The sequence below is a fragment of the Ipomoea nil genome, unplaced genomic scaffold (genome assembly GCF_001879475.1).
Source record: "Ipomoea nil cultivar Tokyo-kokei standard unplaced genomic scaffold, Asagao_1.1 scaffold1407, whole genome shotgun sequence".
Lineage (NCBI taxonomy): Eukaryota > Viridiplantae > Streptophyta > Magnoliopsida > Solanales > Convolvulaceae > Ipomoea > Ipomoea nil.
Window position 1 is genome coordinate 1,479,498 of NW_017617835.1, and position 17,479 is coordinate 1,496,976.

A 17,479-nucleotide genomic window follows, 5' to 3' on the forward strand; every position below is an offset into this window, starting at 1 on the left:
TTTTTTTTTTCTCATTGCTATGAAATTGGCTCTACTGTCTAGAGGTCCTATTCCATTTGTTAACGACCCCTATTAGACGGAGGCTATGGCATGTAGAGAGGTAGTATCCTGACTTAATTTCGTAATCTAAACAAAATTTGTCTTTAATCTGACTGCAATAGCGTCGTAACTACTATTTCCAAAAGGAACATTGATCTCTCTTATCCTGACCCCGTTTGGTGTTTAACAACCTATATTTCGAGTTCTATAAACCATAAAAACATTTCTGTGATGTTTTTATGTGAAATCATGGAACACACTAGAGTTATTATACAACCAAATTTGAGTTTAGTGTGAATCATATCATAGTAAAACCTAAAACCAGAAATGTGAAATTACTTTCTTTATAAATCCAAAATATGTGAGTATTGTTCATAGTCATTCACCAGAATCAGCTCTCTTGCTGAGCAACTAAAGGTACACCAAAAGTCAAGATCAAGAAAATATAAAGGCAGGTTAAATCAACTTAACCGTATACTTTTGAAGCTCGAGACATTATATTGATTATAAACAAGCGTTTAAAGATTCAAATTTCTCATCCTATAAGAGTTTGAGCATTTTAAGACGTTCTTCGTGTTCTTTGTCCAGTTTTGGTGGGGTATAGCAGCCATGAAGATCTTCCACTATATATTCCTGTAACATTCAAGGAGAGGAAAATAAGAATTGGTCAGTTACACTACAAAAATAAAAACAAGCAGAATATAGGAAACAAAACCAAACTTCGATACAAGGTCGGTCTACAACCCGTAGCATGAATATCAAACCAAATATAAACCGTTTGTTTAACAAATAGGGCAAGTTGTAAGTAAGGTTTAGTTAAAGAATCGAACCTGTGTAAGTTCTCTCTTTGTGAGGATGTGGTAGTGTCTCTGCCAGATCCTTTGGAGGGCCATGGTAGCAGCAAGGAAACCATATGCAATGCCCAGAATAGCAAAGATAACTACGAAAATAATAACCAGTGCAAAGCACGCTTCCATTGATGCAGGAAAGCAATCCAAGATACCCCAGCCGTAACAGCAGTTCTGACAACCAGCCATGTGTGGGTCATTGCTATTAAGCGAGGAGCAATGTAGTATGAGCCCAAAAAATCCGAGCAGCACAAAGAACGCAAGCACTCCTGTTTCATGTAGATCGACAAAGTTAACACCCTACTCAAGTAATGTGAGAAAACCCATAGACAATGCAAATTCTACGACTTGGGAGACTAAAACCTTGGAAAACTCCAGTTTCCATGAGACACTTGGAAAAGGTAAAATTTACTCCATGTGCGATTTTAAAGCATTATATTGAGGACACTTCTACAACGAGCTAACACTCGCAATTCTTTATCCAGAAAACTAGATTATTAGACTATTAGAGTATCACAATGCTTACCTATAGAGTAACAAAAGAGAATAGGATGTTGGACAACATAAGCCTCACTACTACATTTCTTTATCTAGAATCCAGAAAATTAGATTATTAGTCTCAAAATGCGTACCTATACAGTAATAGAAGGGAATAGGATGTTTGGACAATATGCGGTCCCAACTGTCATTGAATGAATTCCTAAATGTTCCATCTTTATCCATAAGGAATGCCAAGCCGCCCATCACTGCAATCACCTGTGGAGAAAAGCACACAACAATAAGAATTAAAGGAAGTTCAGAAGTGGATCTAGTTCACTCCCAATCCTACCACCGTTATTTTCATGACAAAACAGTCCAACATTAGTGTCAGCAAAAGCCGCTTCTGCTTTGGAGATTTTGCCATAGTTTTCTACCGGGAACACAAGTACTGGAGACTATAGCATTTTCCCAGCAAGGATAGATTTCAGATTTTATTTCCAAATATGCATATATCCCTCAAAAGCTGTTTTAAAAAAATTTCAAAGAAATGGAAGAAGAAGAAGAAGAAGAAAAAGCTTTCAGTCTTCACAAAGAGGACCAATATGATATGTTCCAATGCCAACACTTTTTCAGTAGAAGAAACATGAGGGTAAACCAGTAAAAGGAAACATAATACTTACAGTTTGTACAGCCAAAAACACAAGGAAAACATCCCTAGCCACAAAGAGTCTGAACTTTACTTTTCTCCAACTGTTGTCCTCTAACTCCGCCACCCGAAGATGAAATTGAGCTTTACAAGTAGTGCAATGTGAAAATGCAAATCCCTCCTACATAAGAATGCATAGGTCATATCAGAACTTGTCATTTCATATTTAATCATTTGCATTGTACTACACAAATGTATGAGGGACAATATCTCACTTTGACTGATCGCCAATGATCAAGACAAGCACGGTGCACAAACTGCTGGGTGCCCTTGCACATGCATGGTGAGATCAATTCATCATCTGAAGAGGCGACAATTAGCAAAAACTAAGACTATATGTAATGAAAAGTACTAGCACCATAAATATAAACATCTACCAAAATGGAGCATGCTTAACAGATCTTGAAAATTATTCCAGCCACTAATGAAGTACATAGTACATATTAACAAATAGAACAGAATGCACACATTAACAGTGATGGAACACAATTAAAACAACACATATAAACAGTGATGGAACAGAATTATACGATCTCCCAACTCTTCAGAAATCCTACTACATTGGTTCTTGGTGCTAGATTGTGGACAAGGTCACATATTCGAGCCTGACAGCTAGAGTGTGGGAGTTCCATCACTCTGTGGTGGGCTCGGGCTCCTTAGTGACACCAGACACTGAAACTCGGGCCGTTGAGTTTACCCTCCACAATCCTATCAGGCCGGGGTGTGGAACCTGGGGCAAAGGCTTAGCCTTTTGTGGACAAGAAATCCTACCATATTGCCTACCTGTCTCTTACAAAACAATAACATCACATCACAAACATTTACACTCCTAGATCACTCTATACCACCTGAACTTTAAAACCTAGAAAAATAAAATTAAAAATTGACCCAAACAGCTAGCTATAGCATAGCTAGATAATCACGCATAGAAATGCAAGAAATTATAAAATAAATCAATTCTACCATCTTCCCCGTCGCATTCGAGGCAGATTCTACAGCAAGGCAGCGAACCAGTCTCCAAATCTTCGACCTTTATCTCGTTGGGGCTCTCCGATGCAGATGAAGACGACGGCGACGAGTCCACATGCTGGCCGTGGAGCAGAGGATCGGTGTCGCTAGGATTAGGCCCTCCCAACGCCTCCAGCTGTACTTCTCCTTTCATCGATCCTATTCCTTATCAAAAACAAACCAAATTCGTGGCAGACTCCAAAAGCCCTAATCTTTTAGGCGAAGATATCTCACAGTGGATCGCTAATCAATGATCGATTAACCAAAATAAGAACCCATAACAGTTTTTATAGTATACAAATAAAAGGGCAAAAGTTTCAAACAAGAATTATGAATTTTTACAAATAACGGAGAGAGAAAGAGAGAGAGAGAGTCTTGAGGATTGAAGAAATGTGTGAAGCGCATACAGAAAGACGTAGAAGAAGACGACGACGTCAACGGAGAAGCCTAGATGCTTTCCTTGATTTGATTATTTTTTTTCAATATAGTTATAATTATTTTGTGATTTGTAAAATTGTAAGTTGTCGAAACGTATAAGTGTACTTTGGGGAAGAAATCGAGATTCTTTTTGGAGTTCAGAAGCTCTATGACTTGTATCCAAGGTATAGCCGGCTACGTTACCATACGACTTTAGTTTATCACCTTATTGGTTCAATAAATAATATTTATAAAAAAATTAACATTTAATTTTTGACAACATTAGTGTATAAATTATATTTAAAATAGACCAATTTATTATAGCACATCATTTAACTATGTCCTTCTAAATACTCTATTAAATCGGAATGAGGAGTTCGTAAAGATTTTTAAGATTAAAGATTCAACCTTTTGGAAGAAGGTAGGTTAACATATAAATAAATTTAAAGTTTAAGTGGGTATTTATTAATATAGTTATTTTTTTTTTGAATATTAATGGTTCTATTATTATATTGTAGTATCTGTTCATATACTTTCTCAACCTACTGAAACACAAAGAACCAATAACGCCTCTACTGAGGGGCTTGAACTCACAATCTTCCAAATGGAAGTCCAACCCGGATACCATTAGACCACATAGTCTTGGTATTAATATAGTTATTTAATTAACAAGAATTTCAAACATTTTTTTTAATTAAGTCAAATGAGAGACAAAAATAAAAATGTTAACCTCCACAAAAGTTCGATCTCATGACCTCCCATATGAGAGAGGTCAAAACATAGTCAACAATTTCTCCCATATGAAAGAGGTCATCACATGTCATCTAAACACAAGGTGCTTGACTAAAATTTGAGATATCTAACTTTTTAAAAATATAATTAATTATCTGAACAAGTCAAATGTATACAATTAAATAAAAAAGATAGGTACTCTACTACTCTAGATAAAAATTTGATGCAATGATATTAAAATTTTATTTTTTTTATTTATGTTTTAAAATAAAAACAAATATAAACATAGAAGAACGCATTTTCTAAACTCCTAACCAAGTGTCATATATGTTTTTTTGCAATAAAGGTCAAATAGGTTATCGAACTATGCACACGATAATGCAATTAGGCCAATGAACTTAAAAACCTACAATTAGTTTTGGCATGGATCGTAGAAAATCGGCATGTCAGGTTGATTGGGGCCGTTAGAGTTTTGGCAGAAGTAGATGACCATATTACCCTTATTATTATTAAACAAAAGCAAGTCAATTAACATTTTCTAGTGACATTTAACCGGAGTGACAAAAATTAATAGAAATTGAATAGTTAAAAGTACTACTCCGTAATTAACAAGACGGTCGTTGTAGTCATATGATCAAAACTGAAATTTTCTCAGGTACTTATGTCTAAATGCCATTACATACTTCAGCCTACCATCTAGTATGAGAGAATCAACAAGAAGAATTTCTCCTTGAATCACAATCGATATGATTAATCAATCTTGATATATATATGGCGCTTACCTAGCTACAACTTCTGAAACTGTGATTTCATTAGTGGACAAGGACAACCATTCATCTTTTTCTTGGGTTTCTGAGTGCTGGGCACCTTCCTCTGCAATGAAAAATGCAGGTTGTTTAGGCAAAGGTAGCTGTGCGCTTTGATTTGCAAGCATGGAGACCACAGTTGACATTGAAGGCCTATATATTGCGTCATCTTGCACACACAACAATCCCACTTGAATACACCTCATTACTTCTGCTTCTGGGCAGGATCCACTCAATGCTGGATCCATTAGCTCTACACCTCTCCCTTCTCTCCACAGCTCCCATGCCTGCAAAAATATATATTGTCATAAAACAAATATATTTAGCTAATGCTCTGTATGTAATGTTGATGATCTTACCAAACCAATGAGATTTAGCGGGTGTTCCAAATGATACGAGCTGTTGTTTTTCTTGCCGCTCACAATCTCTAGGAGTAGAACCCCGAAACTGAATACATCTATCTTGGTTGAAACAATTCCCCTCAGGGCATACTCCGGAGACATGTATCCACTGAAGTACGTGACAACCAAACAATGGTGTTAGAATTTCAAAACCATAACTACTAACAATCAAACTATTATTAGTTACTTACTAGGTTCCAACAATTCTTTTGGTGTTTGCTTCAGTTTCCTGCCTCCCGGAGATTCTAGCCATGCCAAAATCAGATATTTTCGGGTTCATATTTTCATCCAGTAAGATGTTACTGCTTTTTAGGTCTCTATGAATGATTGTCAACCTCGAATATTTGTGGAGATAAAGCAACCCCTGAGCAACCCCTTCTATAATGTTCAATCTGTTTCCCCATCTTAGCACCTCCTTCCTATTAGGGTCTGTTTGTTCATACCAAATTCATACAACCATATGAGTACATACAATAAACCATATAATATATGGATAAGTAAATAAGTAGTGAATGATCACTTGTACATACTTACCAAATAAAATATAATCTAAACTTTTATTAGGCATATACTCGTAAATTAAAATTTTCTCATCTTCTTCAATGCAGCAACCCAGAAGTCTAACAAGATTAGTATGCTGGAGTCTGGCAATCAATAGAATTTCATTCTTGAACTCCACAAGACCTTGTCCTGAGCTTTTTGAGAGTCTCTTAATAGCCACTTCTTGCGTATTAGGTAATGTTCCCTAAAATTTCAATACAATAATCATATTATTTAGTGGATGGTTAAACTTTTTTAAATAAAAAATCTTTTAAACTAATTACCTTGTAAACTGGTCCAAACCCACCCATTCCGAGCATACTTGCATTAGAGAAGTTGTTTGTGGCCATAACAATGCTCTTAAAACTGAATACCTGCAGTTCATGACTAATTTTTTTGTCTATATTGTTCTTGTTCACTCTTGAAGGTGTCACAACATCTCTTAGTTCATCTAGTAATAGACTGGCTTTGTCTGATTGTTTATATCATTGAAATAAAAAGCAATATATTAGAGGGATTGATCATCTAAATATGCATGATTCTGACGTGATATTTTTGTAATTAGAATTGTGCATTTGGAGATGTTTGACTATGCATTTGAAAAATAATTAACATTGAATTTAGACAAAAGTTTTCAAATGCACAATCAGACATTACAAGATGCAGAATCATAATTACAGAAGTAATCATAGAAATGTCACATCATTTGTAGAAAAATATTTGCTAATGCATATGGAGAGAAGTTTCTGGTGCGGGTGTGCGCCTCAGGTGCGATTGTGTGGTTTAATCTGAGTCATTCATCTCGCTTAAATCAACGCCCAAGATTATCAAAAAAAAAAAAAAATTTAAAAAAAAAACAAACAGTGGCAATTTGGTAATTTTTGGATCTAGGTCAAAATTAAGGTGAGTGGTTTTGTGATTAAGGTGCGTGAGTTTTGTATATAAGGTGCATGAGGTTTGTGCTTAAGGTGCGTGGGGCTTGTGCTTAAGGTGCGTGAGGGTTGTGCATAAGGTGCGTGAGGGTTGTGCATAAGGTGCGTCAGTTTATAAACTAAGATGCGTGAAGTTAATACTTAAAGTGCATCAGGTTAACACTTAATGTGCGTTGTTCTAACACTTAAGGTGCGTGAGGTTTGTGCTTAAGGTGCGTGTGGTTTGTGCTTAAGGTGCGTGGAGTTAGTGATTAATGTTAGTAGTTGTTGAAACTTAAGGTGCGTGAGGTTTGTCCTTAAGGTGCGCGTGGTTTGTGCTTAAGGTGTGTGTGGTTTGTGCTTAAGGTGCGTGAGGGTTGTGCATAAGGTGCGTCAATTTATAAACTAAGATGCACAAAGTTAATACTTAATGTGCGTTGTTCTAACACTTAAGGTGCGTGTTTCTATCATAAGGTGAGCCATTTTTAACTTGTGCTTCTTTCTTCCAAACACGCATTTTCTTTATTTTAATTTTCATTGATTTGAGCTGTTGATCTGAATTTGATCAACGGCTCAGATATAATCGCACAACCGCACGGAAAACTATTCCCGCACCTGAACCCTTCTCTCTCTCTCTCTATATATATATATATATATATATATATATATATATATATATATATATATATATATAGATTTAGGTTCTCGTGCGGGTGAGGGCTTCAGGTGCGGTTGTGCGGTTTAATCTGAGTCATTCATCTCGCTTTAATCAACGTCCAGGATTATCAAAGTTTAAAAAAAAATGCTGTGGCAATTTTGTAATTTTTGCATCTAGGTCAAAATTAAGGTGAGCGGATCTGTGATTAATGTGCGTGAGTTTTGTGCTTAATGTGCGTGTGTTTTGTGCTTAATGTGCGTGAGGTTTGTGCTTAATGTGCGTGGGGATGTGCTTAACGTGAATAGTTGTTAAAACTTAAAGTCTGTGAGTGAATACTTAAAGTGCGTGAGTTTTGTGCTTAATGTGCGTGATGTTTGTGCTTAATGTGCGCGGGTTTTGTACTTAATGTGCGTGAGTTTTGTACTTAATGTCAGTAGTTGTTGAAACTTAAAGTCTGTGAGTTAATATTTAAAGTGTGTGGGTTTTGTGCTTAATGTGCGTGAGGTTATGCTTAATGTGTGTTGGTTTTGTACTTAAAGTGTGTGACTTTGTGATTAAGATCTAACACTTAAGGTGCACCTTAGCTTATACTTCTTTGTTTCAGGCACGCGTTTTTTTTTTTTTTTTTTTTTTTAATTTTCATTGATTTGAGCCGTTGATCTAAATTTGATCAACTGCTCAGATTTAACCGCACAACCGCACGGGAAGCTATACTCGCACCTGAACCCTTCCCTCTATATATATATATATATATATATATATATATATATATATATATATATATATATATATATATATATATATATATATATATATCCAAAACCTCACCTTTTGTAGTCTTTTTCCATCGAAAATAGCAAATGGAGCATACTATTAGGAACATCACTGAAGCAAGAACAACTAGCAACCATATCCACCACTTCCTCGAGCTTGCTGCAGTCGAAACAAAGGATCCTGCATGCATATATGTAATTAACTTCATATCAGATAAGCGTTCCTATATATTATAAGTTTGCAAAGTATCAATTCATTTTTAGCTAGTCAATTTTGAGGTTGAAATAGAACACATCATGGTAACTTATATTAATCTAAGACATTTTCGTCCCTTCTCCCCTAATTTCTTATTTTGTGGGTCAAATCTTATTCACATTTTCTATTCTCAAGTTCTACTCTCACTCTCAAATTTTTTATATAGACTTTTTTTTAAGACTCACATAATAAAAATAATCGATTCTTATTTATCGAATAAAAGTGAAAGAACTAATACTTTCTTTCTAATTTTCTCACTTTTTCTCCCCATTTTATTTTGTTATTTAAATCTATTTTGATTTAAAATCAAATTTTGAAATTATAATTATAAGAAGTAATAAAATAATGGTGGCCAGCACTTTGTCCCTTAAAATTGGGTCGGATCGGTGTGAACGGGGTTAGTCTAAGTATGGTACGAGCTTAAAGGTACATCCTACAGTTATGGTCTGTCCAATACACCTCATGGTCTGACAAAAAAAAAATAATGCATAATGTGGATGATTATAGTATTGAAAAAAAAAACATAAAATGACATTTTAAGTTGCTGTTTTGTGGTATAAATATATGTGGGGTCCACTTTCGATTTGGATTGGGTCAAAGTATGTGGATTTGGGTTCTTTGTAGTGAGACAAAGAGATCGATATATTATACGCTCAAAACGGATAATGAATTCTCAAAGTAGACCTATTTGAGTTGAAAAATGAATGTGGTAATGCTCGAAAGAATCATTTATCCCATATAGAAAATGGAAGTGGGTTTGCACTAGTATATGCACAAGTTCCTTTAGAGTAAGTTTGAATTGTATAATTTAGAGTAAATTAATTTTTGTCAGTTATGAAAGTTATAAACTAGGTTTTAATTAAATCAGTGTTAATGTCATATGTAAATGCTATTTAATCACTTTCTCCTATATATACCATGGCTGAGAAATCTAAAGTTTTCCCTCTTTAAAACTTGATTTTCCTTTTCAAAATCTGTGTTCAAAGTCATTGTTCTAGTTCGTCGGACTCATTTGTTTGAGTGTTCAAACATCGAGTCCTAAGCTAATTTGTTTTATCTTGAAAAATTTAAGGTACAATGTTCATAGCATTGAGATAGCAAATAAAGTTCTAAGAATAATGTGAGTACACAGCACTCGAACTAAACTTTTTTTCTGTCCTTTCGTTTTGTGCTTGTTTCAAAAATTAATATTTTTGTAGTATTATTTCGTTACATATAAGGCCCAAAATGGAAAGAAAAGGAGAAGGATTAAAGAAGGGGGAAAAAAAGTGAAGTTATTATGTTCTGAAAAGTTGAGCCCACCAAATAGGGAGATTAGGGACGGACTTGATTAATAGACAGATAGAACTTAATTATAGTTTATTTTAAGGAGTAAAAATTCAAAATATGCCTCCACTATAGCTAAATTCATAAATTGGTTCTCGACTTTTAATTTCAACTAATTAAGTCCTTAATTTTACAATTTTAACACGATTTGATCCTCCGTTTATTTGACCATTTGTTGACTGTGATTTTTGAGGATATATATGTAATTTCATGGTCCATCGTCGGTTTTTTAAGGTTCCAGTTGCATTTTCAGACCGCACTCTAGTTGAGTTCGTATCAGAGCGAAAAAGACGACATGTTTCCGAAAAGGTGCAACGTCATCCTGGTGGCCTCCATGTGCTCCAACGAGAGCTGCAGGTTCTTCTGGAGATCGTCGATGACGGCACAGCCGCCGGCGATGATGCAGAATCGTGAAATTACATATATATCCTCAAAGATCACGGTCAACGAACTGTCAAATAGACTGAGGACCAAATTGTGTTAAAATTGCAAAGTTAAGGACTTAATTGGTTGAAATTGAAAGTCAAGGACCAATTTGTGAATTTAGCTATAGTCGAGGGACCATTTTGAGTATTTACTCTATTTTAAGCTAAAAATAAACTATAAATTTTGTTTGCTAAAACATTGAGAGAATATATATTTATTTTAAAACGCTACCTCAGATGTGTTTCAAAATAAATTCATGACTTTTTAATTTTTTTTTCTTTTTTATATTTATTACTCAGTAATTCACAAAAAATGATATAATTTTCCCTTCATTAATCCAAATCCTAATATCTTTTTTTTTTCTTTGAATGCTACTAGCTCTATTACATTGTAGTGTCTGTGTTCTTATACTTTCTCAACCTACTGAAACACAAAGAGCTAATAACGCCTCCACTGAGGCTCAAACTTACAACCTTCCAAATGAAAGTCCAACCCGGATACCATTAGACCACATAGTCTTGGTCATATCCTAATATCTTAGTTTATTGTTTTTGCCTTTTTTTAAAAAAATACTTATGATTCTTTACAAGGTAGTATATGTTCTATACTTTCTCAAACACTTTTAGTTAAAAAAATCTAAACTCCCACCACCGAGATTCAAACCTTTGACCATCCAAGATAACCAAGATGTCATCACACTACATGATAGTTGACATTATTTTTGTCTTTTTAACTAATTTAACAATTAATTTGACCAAATACTTTATTTTCAATTAATTAACTTATTAGCTGCTATGCAATTTTCACCTAGGGTGCCAAACTGAGCCTAGAATGAAATGGATGGAGATGTCCTAACGAAGAAATAAGAGGAAATTTCAATTTTGGTCATATGACTATAGGAGTCTTGTTAATTTCAGTCCTTTGACTTTTAAAAGTGTCAATTTAGTACCTTAACTATGCAATTTTTGTCAATTTTGGTCACTCCGGGCAAATTGCCGATCAAATTTTGCAGGAAAATTTTAATTGTCAAAATAATGAGGGTATTTTATCATTTCACGTCTCTTTTCTTCTTCCCAGGCGAGTCCATCCCTTCCTCTCTCATTTCCGGTGAATGCAATGAACTAAGATGATGGGGAAATGAGGCGGTGATATTAAAGATAGGGTTTAGATGGAGAAAGAACACCGGAAACGGGAGAGAAAGAGATGGACTCGCCGGAGAAGAAGAAAAGAGGCGTGAAACGACCAAAATACCCTTATTATTTTAACTATTAAAATTTGGCCGGCAATTTGGCCGGAGTGACTAAAATTGACAAAAATTACATAATTAAGGTACTAAATTGACACTTTTAAAAGTCAAGGACTGAAATTAACAAGACCCCTACAGTCATATGACCAAAATTGAAATTTCTTCAAGAAATAAAATACGTGCAAGTAACATATACGTTCCTGTTCCCGGAATATACAGTAACCCACTCCCGGCACTGAAATTCATTCCGGGATTATATCTCCGCACCAAATCTTCACTCACGTTAGCCGCATTTGCCACCGTCTGCAAGCTCTCTCCCGGCCTCAGGGGATACGTAATGAACAAGTCGTAGCCCTGGGGCAAATCTCTATTCCCGCACGAGCAGTTGACCATCACGTTCAACACCATCCCTACATCCAGGGAAAAAACATCCTTGTCCGAGAGATGGTTAAACTTCTGCAACCATTGATAAGTGGTTAAACTGGAATAGTAGGACATCGAAATGATAAAGAGGGTGTCCCCTTCCCGAATGGTGTACGGAAACATGCGCCCCAATTCGCCGTTAATCGACAGGCAATCACATGGGAATGGGACGTTGATCCTGGTTCCTGCAAGGACGGAATCCCCGTTTGGGAAAATTGCAGTTGGGTTGTAGGCAATGATTTTCTGTGCAGGAATGGAGAACAGCTGGGCGATGAAGCTCAGATTCATGCCCGGAACAACGTAGTATGAGGCTAGAGCCAAGTCACACCCCTCACTGCAACTCGACTCAGCTGGAGGGAGAAGTACTGATGATGATAAGCTGAGAAGAGATAAGATTATGGGGAGGAGATGAGAGTTGAGGTTGTTCCTGGTTTGGATTGATGAAGAAGAAAGACCCACATGTTGACTAAAACCCATGAGCGGCAGGAGAATGGAGCTCTGATCTTTTGGAATGAAGAAATGTTGGGTTTGGAAAGACTTGTCAAATAAATAATGGAAAATGGATGGATAATCGAAACAGGCCAGGGCAAAGAATGTATGCACATGGAACTATGCAAGTAGCACGCAAAAAAGTAAACGTGTTATAATAATATTATTATTATAATTGTTAAACCAAGGCTTAATTAGTTTGTTAATTAAATAAGTAGAGGGTGGCATGTAGTTGCTTAGTACGTGAAGCATAGTGGGGTATGGCAGCAGCATTTCATGAAATAATGGCAGTATATGGAGCATTAGTGCTTACATGCATTTCTTAATTTTTAGCATTGTTGTTATCTACATTTACCATAAGGCTGTCCTCAATCCTGCAATTCTAAGCTCTTGCAAGATGATGTGGCAGGAGAGAGAGAGTATATTTATTGCATTGTTTTAATCCTACGAGTGTGTATTGCAAGATGGCTATTTTAGCAAGTGCTTGCTAATCAGAAGAAAGTTGCAATATGGCAGCTTTTGCTGCCCAAAGCTGCCCATGGCAGGCAAAAGCTGCCGCCACATGCTTTGTTATGTGTTTCTTTATTTTTTTTTATTTCTTTTATATTACGAGTATTTTATTATTATATTTATAATATAATAAGAATGTGGGACCTATTTTTAAAAGTGAGAGATTTGCTGGGATGTAAAATAAATAGTGAAGAAATTGTAAATTTGATGATGTGGAAGTGCGACCCATTTTAAAAAGTGAGAGAAATTGCTGGAATAACGATAGCCTAAATAGGCTTTGTATCAATCCTTTTAAATCGTCAGTAATCAAGTAGTTTTATTCTTTCATTCCTTCGTATTCCACTTTCTTTCGTGTGTATATATTATGACAACAAATTTCAATATTGTATGATACGGTCCCAAATCAGACGAGAAACTTGATTATAATTATTGGCAAATTATGATGTCCACACATTTGAAAGCTCAAAATCTTTGGAGCTTTGTTGATCCCGGTCTATCCGAAGGAGTTGATGCACCCGCTACAAGGCGAGATCAATTGCCCTTGGGACAGATTCACTAAGGTGTTCATTACTCCATTTTTGAGCAATTAACTCGTGCTCAAACAGCAAAGAAAAAAAAAAAAAACAGCAATGCAAGCTTGGGACATCTTAAAGGTGTCACACAAAAGAGTCGATCGGGCACAGAAGTCTAAGTTGCGTCGTTGAGAAGGTTGTACGATAATTGTGAGATGACCTCTACAGAAACAGTAGATACGTATTTCACTCGTCTTATTGATACAGTGAATAAGATGATGTTATATGGAGATACGATTGAAGATGGTGCAGTGGTTGAAAAAGTTCTTCGAACTATGCTGATGAAGTATGACCATGTGGTGACTTCAATCACAGAGTCACACAAAACCGAACTCTTATCAATTGCAGAGCTGAAGTTATTTATCATGTGCCCATGCTCCTATTTTCTCCTATGTTGATTTGATTGTTGACGAGTGCAAGGCTTCTATGTCTACTTTTAATCATTGCCTTGTTAGTTTAGTACCTAGATAAGTTAATATTATTGCCCATACTCTTGCTTCTGCAGTTTTTACTCAGGTTATAACACTCTGTTTTGGAATTCTATCCCTCCTTATTCTATTTCTACTTTATTATAGTAATCCATATTGTATTTACTTTCAAAAAAAATATTAAACTTAATCGAATCAAACAAATAAAATGTGACCCAAAAAAAATACTAAATTTAATCGAACCAAACAAACAAGTGGGAGTATTATACAAATGGATATATGCTTCATTAACTATTATAATAGTCGAATAATATAATAGCTACATCCAATGATAACTCTAGTTCATTCATGCAATGTACATAAGCTAAGGGTCTACTGGAATATTACATTAACAATTCACTTAATAATTGCTTCAGTCAACCATCAACCGTCGTTAATTTGGAATAATAGTTCGTCTTGGGAATTGACAGACCAACTAGTTTGCAGAAGTCTAGAATGGACCATAGAACTATACAAGACGATAGTTTGAACAACAAAAATTTGCCCTTGAATCACAACAAAAAAAGAAAAAAAAAAATCTTGATGAATTTATTAACCTATATATGGTGCTTATCTAGCTACCATTTCTGAAACTGTTATTTCATTATGGTGCTTATCTAGCTACCAAAAGAGAATTAAGAAGAATTAGAGAAATTTAAATCAAAATTAGTATTTATTTAAACTATCATTTTTAGACTAACAGGGCGTTTGGTTGGAGGGATTTTAAATTCCCTTCCCACTTAATTCCCACCTAATTCCAAAGGCCACAAAATTCCCTTGTTTGGTTGAAAGGAATTGCAATTCCCCAATTTTCATGGAATTAAAATCACATGTCCCCCTGGTATTTTAATTCCTGGGATTTTAGGAAGAAAAAAAAATAGTGATGAGTCAAAATTACCCTTCCATTTTTTAATCTAAAATTAATGTTTGACAACAACAATGAACATTTTGGACTTTATACTACTTATTCCCTTTTCAATTCCCATGTATATCAAACATTGGAATTGAAATTCCCAGTAATTCTATTCCTGCCAACTAAACATTGGAATTTAAATTCCACTTTATTCCCAGTAATTCATCTCTCATGGAATTGCAAATCATTTCCCACGTAATTCCCCCTCTCCAACCAAACGCCATGTAAGTATTTAGACTTGCGTTATTACAAAGTTGCAAACATTTATTTAGTGACAATTATAATCAATCTCTCATATATTATCTTGCATTTATATACTTTGAATTACCGATTTAAATAAACAAATTCAACATTTATTTACCTATGCATGAACATCTCCTATATAATATTGCATTAATATACTTTGAAATACTTATTTAAAAATAATCATTGGGCAATATCCCACGTAAAAAAAAAACTAGTATATATAATAAAGTAGAATCTAGTCACCAAATTTTTCCTCCAAAGTGTGAATACCTTTTGATAGAAATAAGATTAGCAAGTATGAATGCATTAATTATGTGGGTAGATGTATTTATACATATTTTTTTGAAGTTATTATGTGTATTTATATTTTATAAATTATATTTTATTATTTCATTTAAACCTCAATTATAATTAATTTGACTCCACATATATAAAGAGGAAAAATTATATATAAAATAAATATAATTTTTACATAAATAATCTTTTTCAAATGAATAAATTTTTGGTGGAGATTTTTGACAAATATCGCGTGTTATTTTATTTACAAATTTTATTTAAATACATTTTTTAAAAGGAAAGTTTTATTTAAAAACGTTAGTTATATAATTAAAGTAGTTATTTCAAATTCAAATTCCTTTTAAAAAAATTTCAAATTCAAATAATAATACAAATAACAATAAACTTTAAACTCAACATAATGATAGCATAATTAAACTTTTTAAAATATTAAATATTACATTGTATAGTTATACTTACATTTTTAATCAAACTAATTCTGAGCTCAATAACCCAAGTACGTTTTTCTGTTTCCACAACCATTACTTTCTTTGCTAATTCAGAAGATGTCAAAAATTTAATTGGTAGATTTGTTAAATTAATAATAGTACGTGTATCGCACGGGACAATTACTAGTTATATTTAAAATAGACAGATCTTTTATGCGCACGACATTTAATTATGCCTTCCCAAATACTCTGTTAAATCGGAATGTGGAGCCCGTAGAAGTCTTTTGGGAGAAGGTAGGTTAACATATAAAATAAAAGAGTTAATTCTAGCAATGGTCCTCCGACTATGTTGATTTTCCACAATTGGTCCTTGACTTTTAATTTGGACAATTTAGACACTTGACTTTTGAAATCTTTCCAATGTTGGTCCTTACGTTAGTTGAAAGTTAAGTGGATGTTAGTTTGAGGGGTAAAAATAGTCATTTCACCTACTTAAATCAAGTGAGGGCTGAAAACACTAATTCAAATAGATTGATTGATCGGCAATATAATATTCCGTCTTCCCTCACCGGAATGCTTATGCGTCGATCGCCTCGCAACGCCAACGAAGGTCCTTTTCGTTTCAAGCCTACTCAGGTTATTCCATCGCATCCTCTGGGTATATATAGTTATTCCATCGCATCATCTATATATATATAATATATAGGGATAAGGGTCAAATAGACCCTTCAACTATAGGTCAAAATGCAATTAGCCCCTTAAACTAAGAAATGCTCCAATTAGACACTTCATCTCCTCACTTTGATGCAATTTAGCCCATAATTTATTAAATTTGTACAATTAACTTATTTTGCAGGTAAATTCAAGATAATAGCAGGTAAATTTGGATTTTTTTATAAAATATAATTTTAAAATAAATTTAAAAAACATATTTCCACTGGCCGGCGAGAAATACTTTGGCAGACAACGTCGTTTTCACGTAGGTGGCGGAGCTCATCTCTATTTGACAGATTCTGACTGCGCAGAATAACTTTTCCGACAGCTCCTCCTTCGACTGCGATTCTTTTCTGATGGACATTGACGATGGCCATGATTTCGTGTTCTGAAACTATAACTCAGGCAACCCATTTGATTTTCTTGTTCCATGGTTTTCATCCCGGAATGAAAGGAAAGAGATGTAGGAATACCACTGATGAGAGTAGAAAGGCATGAGTGACAACAATAAATATTGCGCTCCACTATTTTGGAGGTTGTTGTTTGCTAGGATAAATGTGCCACAATGCTAATCTGAGGTATTTGATAATTTTGGTTTTTGGTTTTCATTTTTTCTTGTTGATTTTCCTGGGTTTTGATTATGAAAAGCTAAGAAAGAACAACAAAAATGCTTGAGAAGAAGAATTTTCGTTTTTGCTTTTCATTTTTTCTTGTTAATTCTCCTGTTAAATGGGTTTTGATTATGAAAAGCTAAGAAAGAAGTGAAAGAACAATGGAAATGCTGGTGATGAAGAAGAAGAAAGAATGGTTTTTGCTTTTCATTTTATCTTGTTGATTATCCTGTTAA

At 34.5% G+C, this 17,479-nt stretch overlaps 2 protein-coding genes across 2 annotated transcripts; both read right to left on the reverse strand.

Moving 5' to 3' along the window:
• Positions 1-350: 350 nt before the first annotated feature.
• LOC109186914 lies at positions 351-3,685 on the reverse strand. The gene is made up of 7 exons (XM_019337104.1): positions 3,489-3,685; positions 3,037-3,324; positions 2,289-2,374; positions 2,048-2,194; positions 1,520-1,643; positions 870-1,156; positions 351-672 (listed from the first exon to the last, which is right to left on the reverse strand). Exons 2-7 carry the CDS (start codon positions 3,233-3,235, stop codon positions 580-582), a joined length of 936 nt encoding a protein of 311 aa, XP_019192649.1. The 5' UTR covers positions 3,236-3,324; positions 3,489-3,685; the 3' UTR covers positions 351-579.
• A 1,323-nt stretch (positions 3,686-5,008) lies between these two features.
• Positions 5,009-12,473, reverse strand: LOC109186221 (G-type lectin S-receptor-like serine/threonine-protein kinase CES101). The gene is made up of 7 exons (XM_019336149.1): positions 11,770-12,473; positions 8,418-8,500; positions 6,262-6,449; positions 5,972-6,182; positions 5,629-5,866; positions 5,396-5,546; positions 5,009-5,323 (listed from the first exon to the last, which is right to left on the reverse strand). Exons 1-7 carry the CDS (start codon positions 12,471-12,473, stop codon positions 5,009-5,011), a joined length of 1,890 nt encoding a protein of 629 aa, XP_019191694.1.
• Between the last annotated feature and the right edge of the window lie 5,006 nt (positions 12,474-17,479).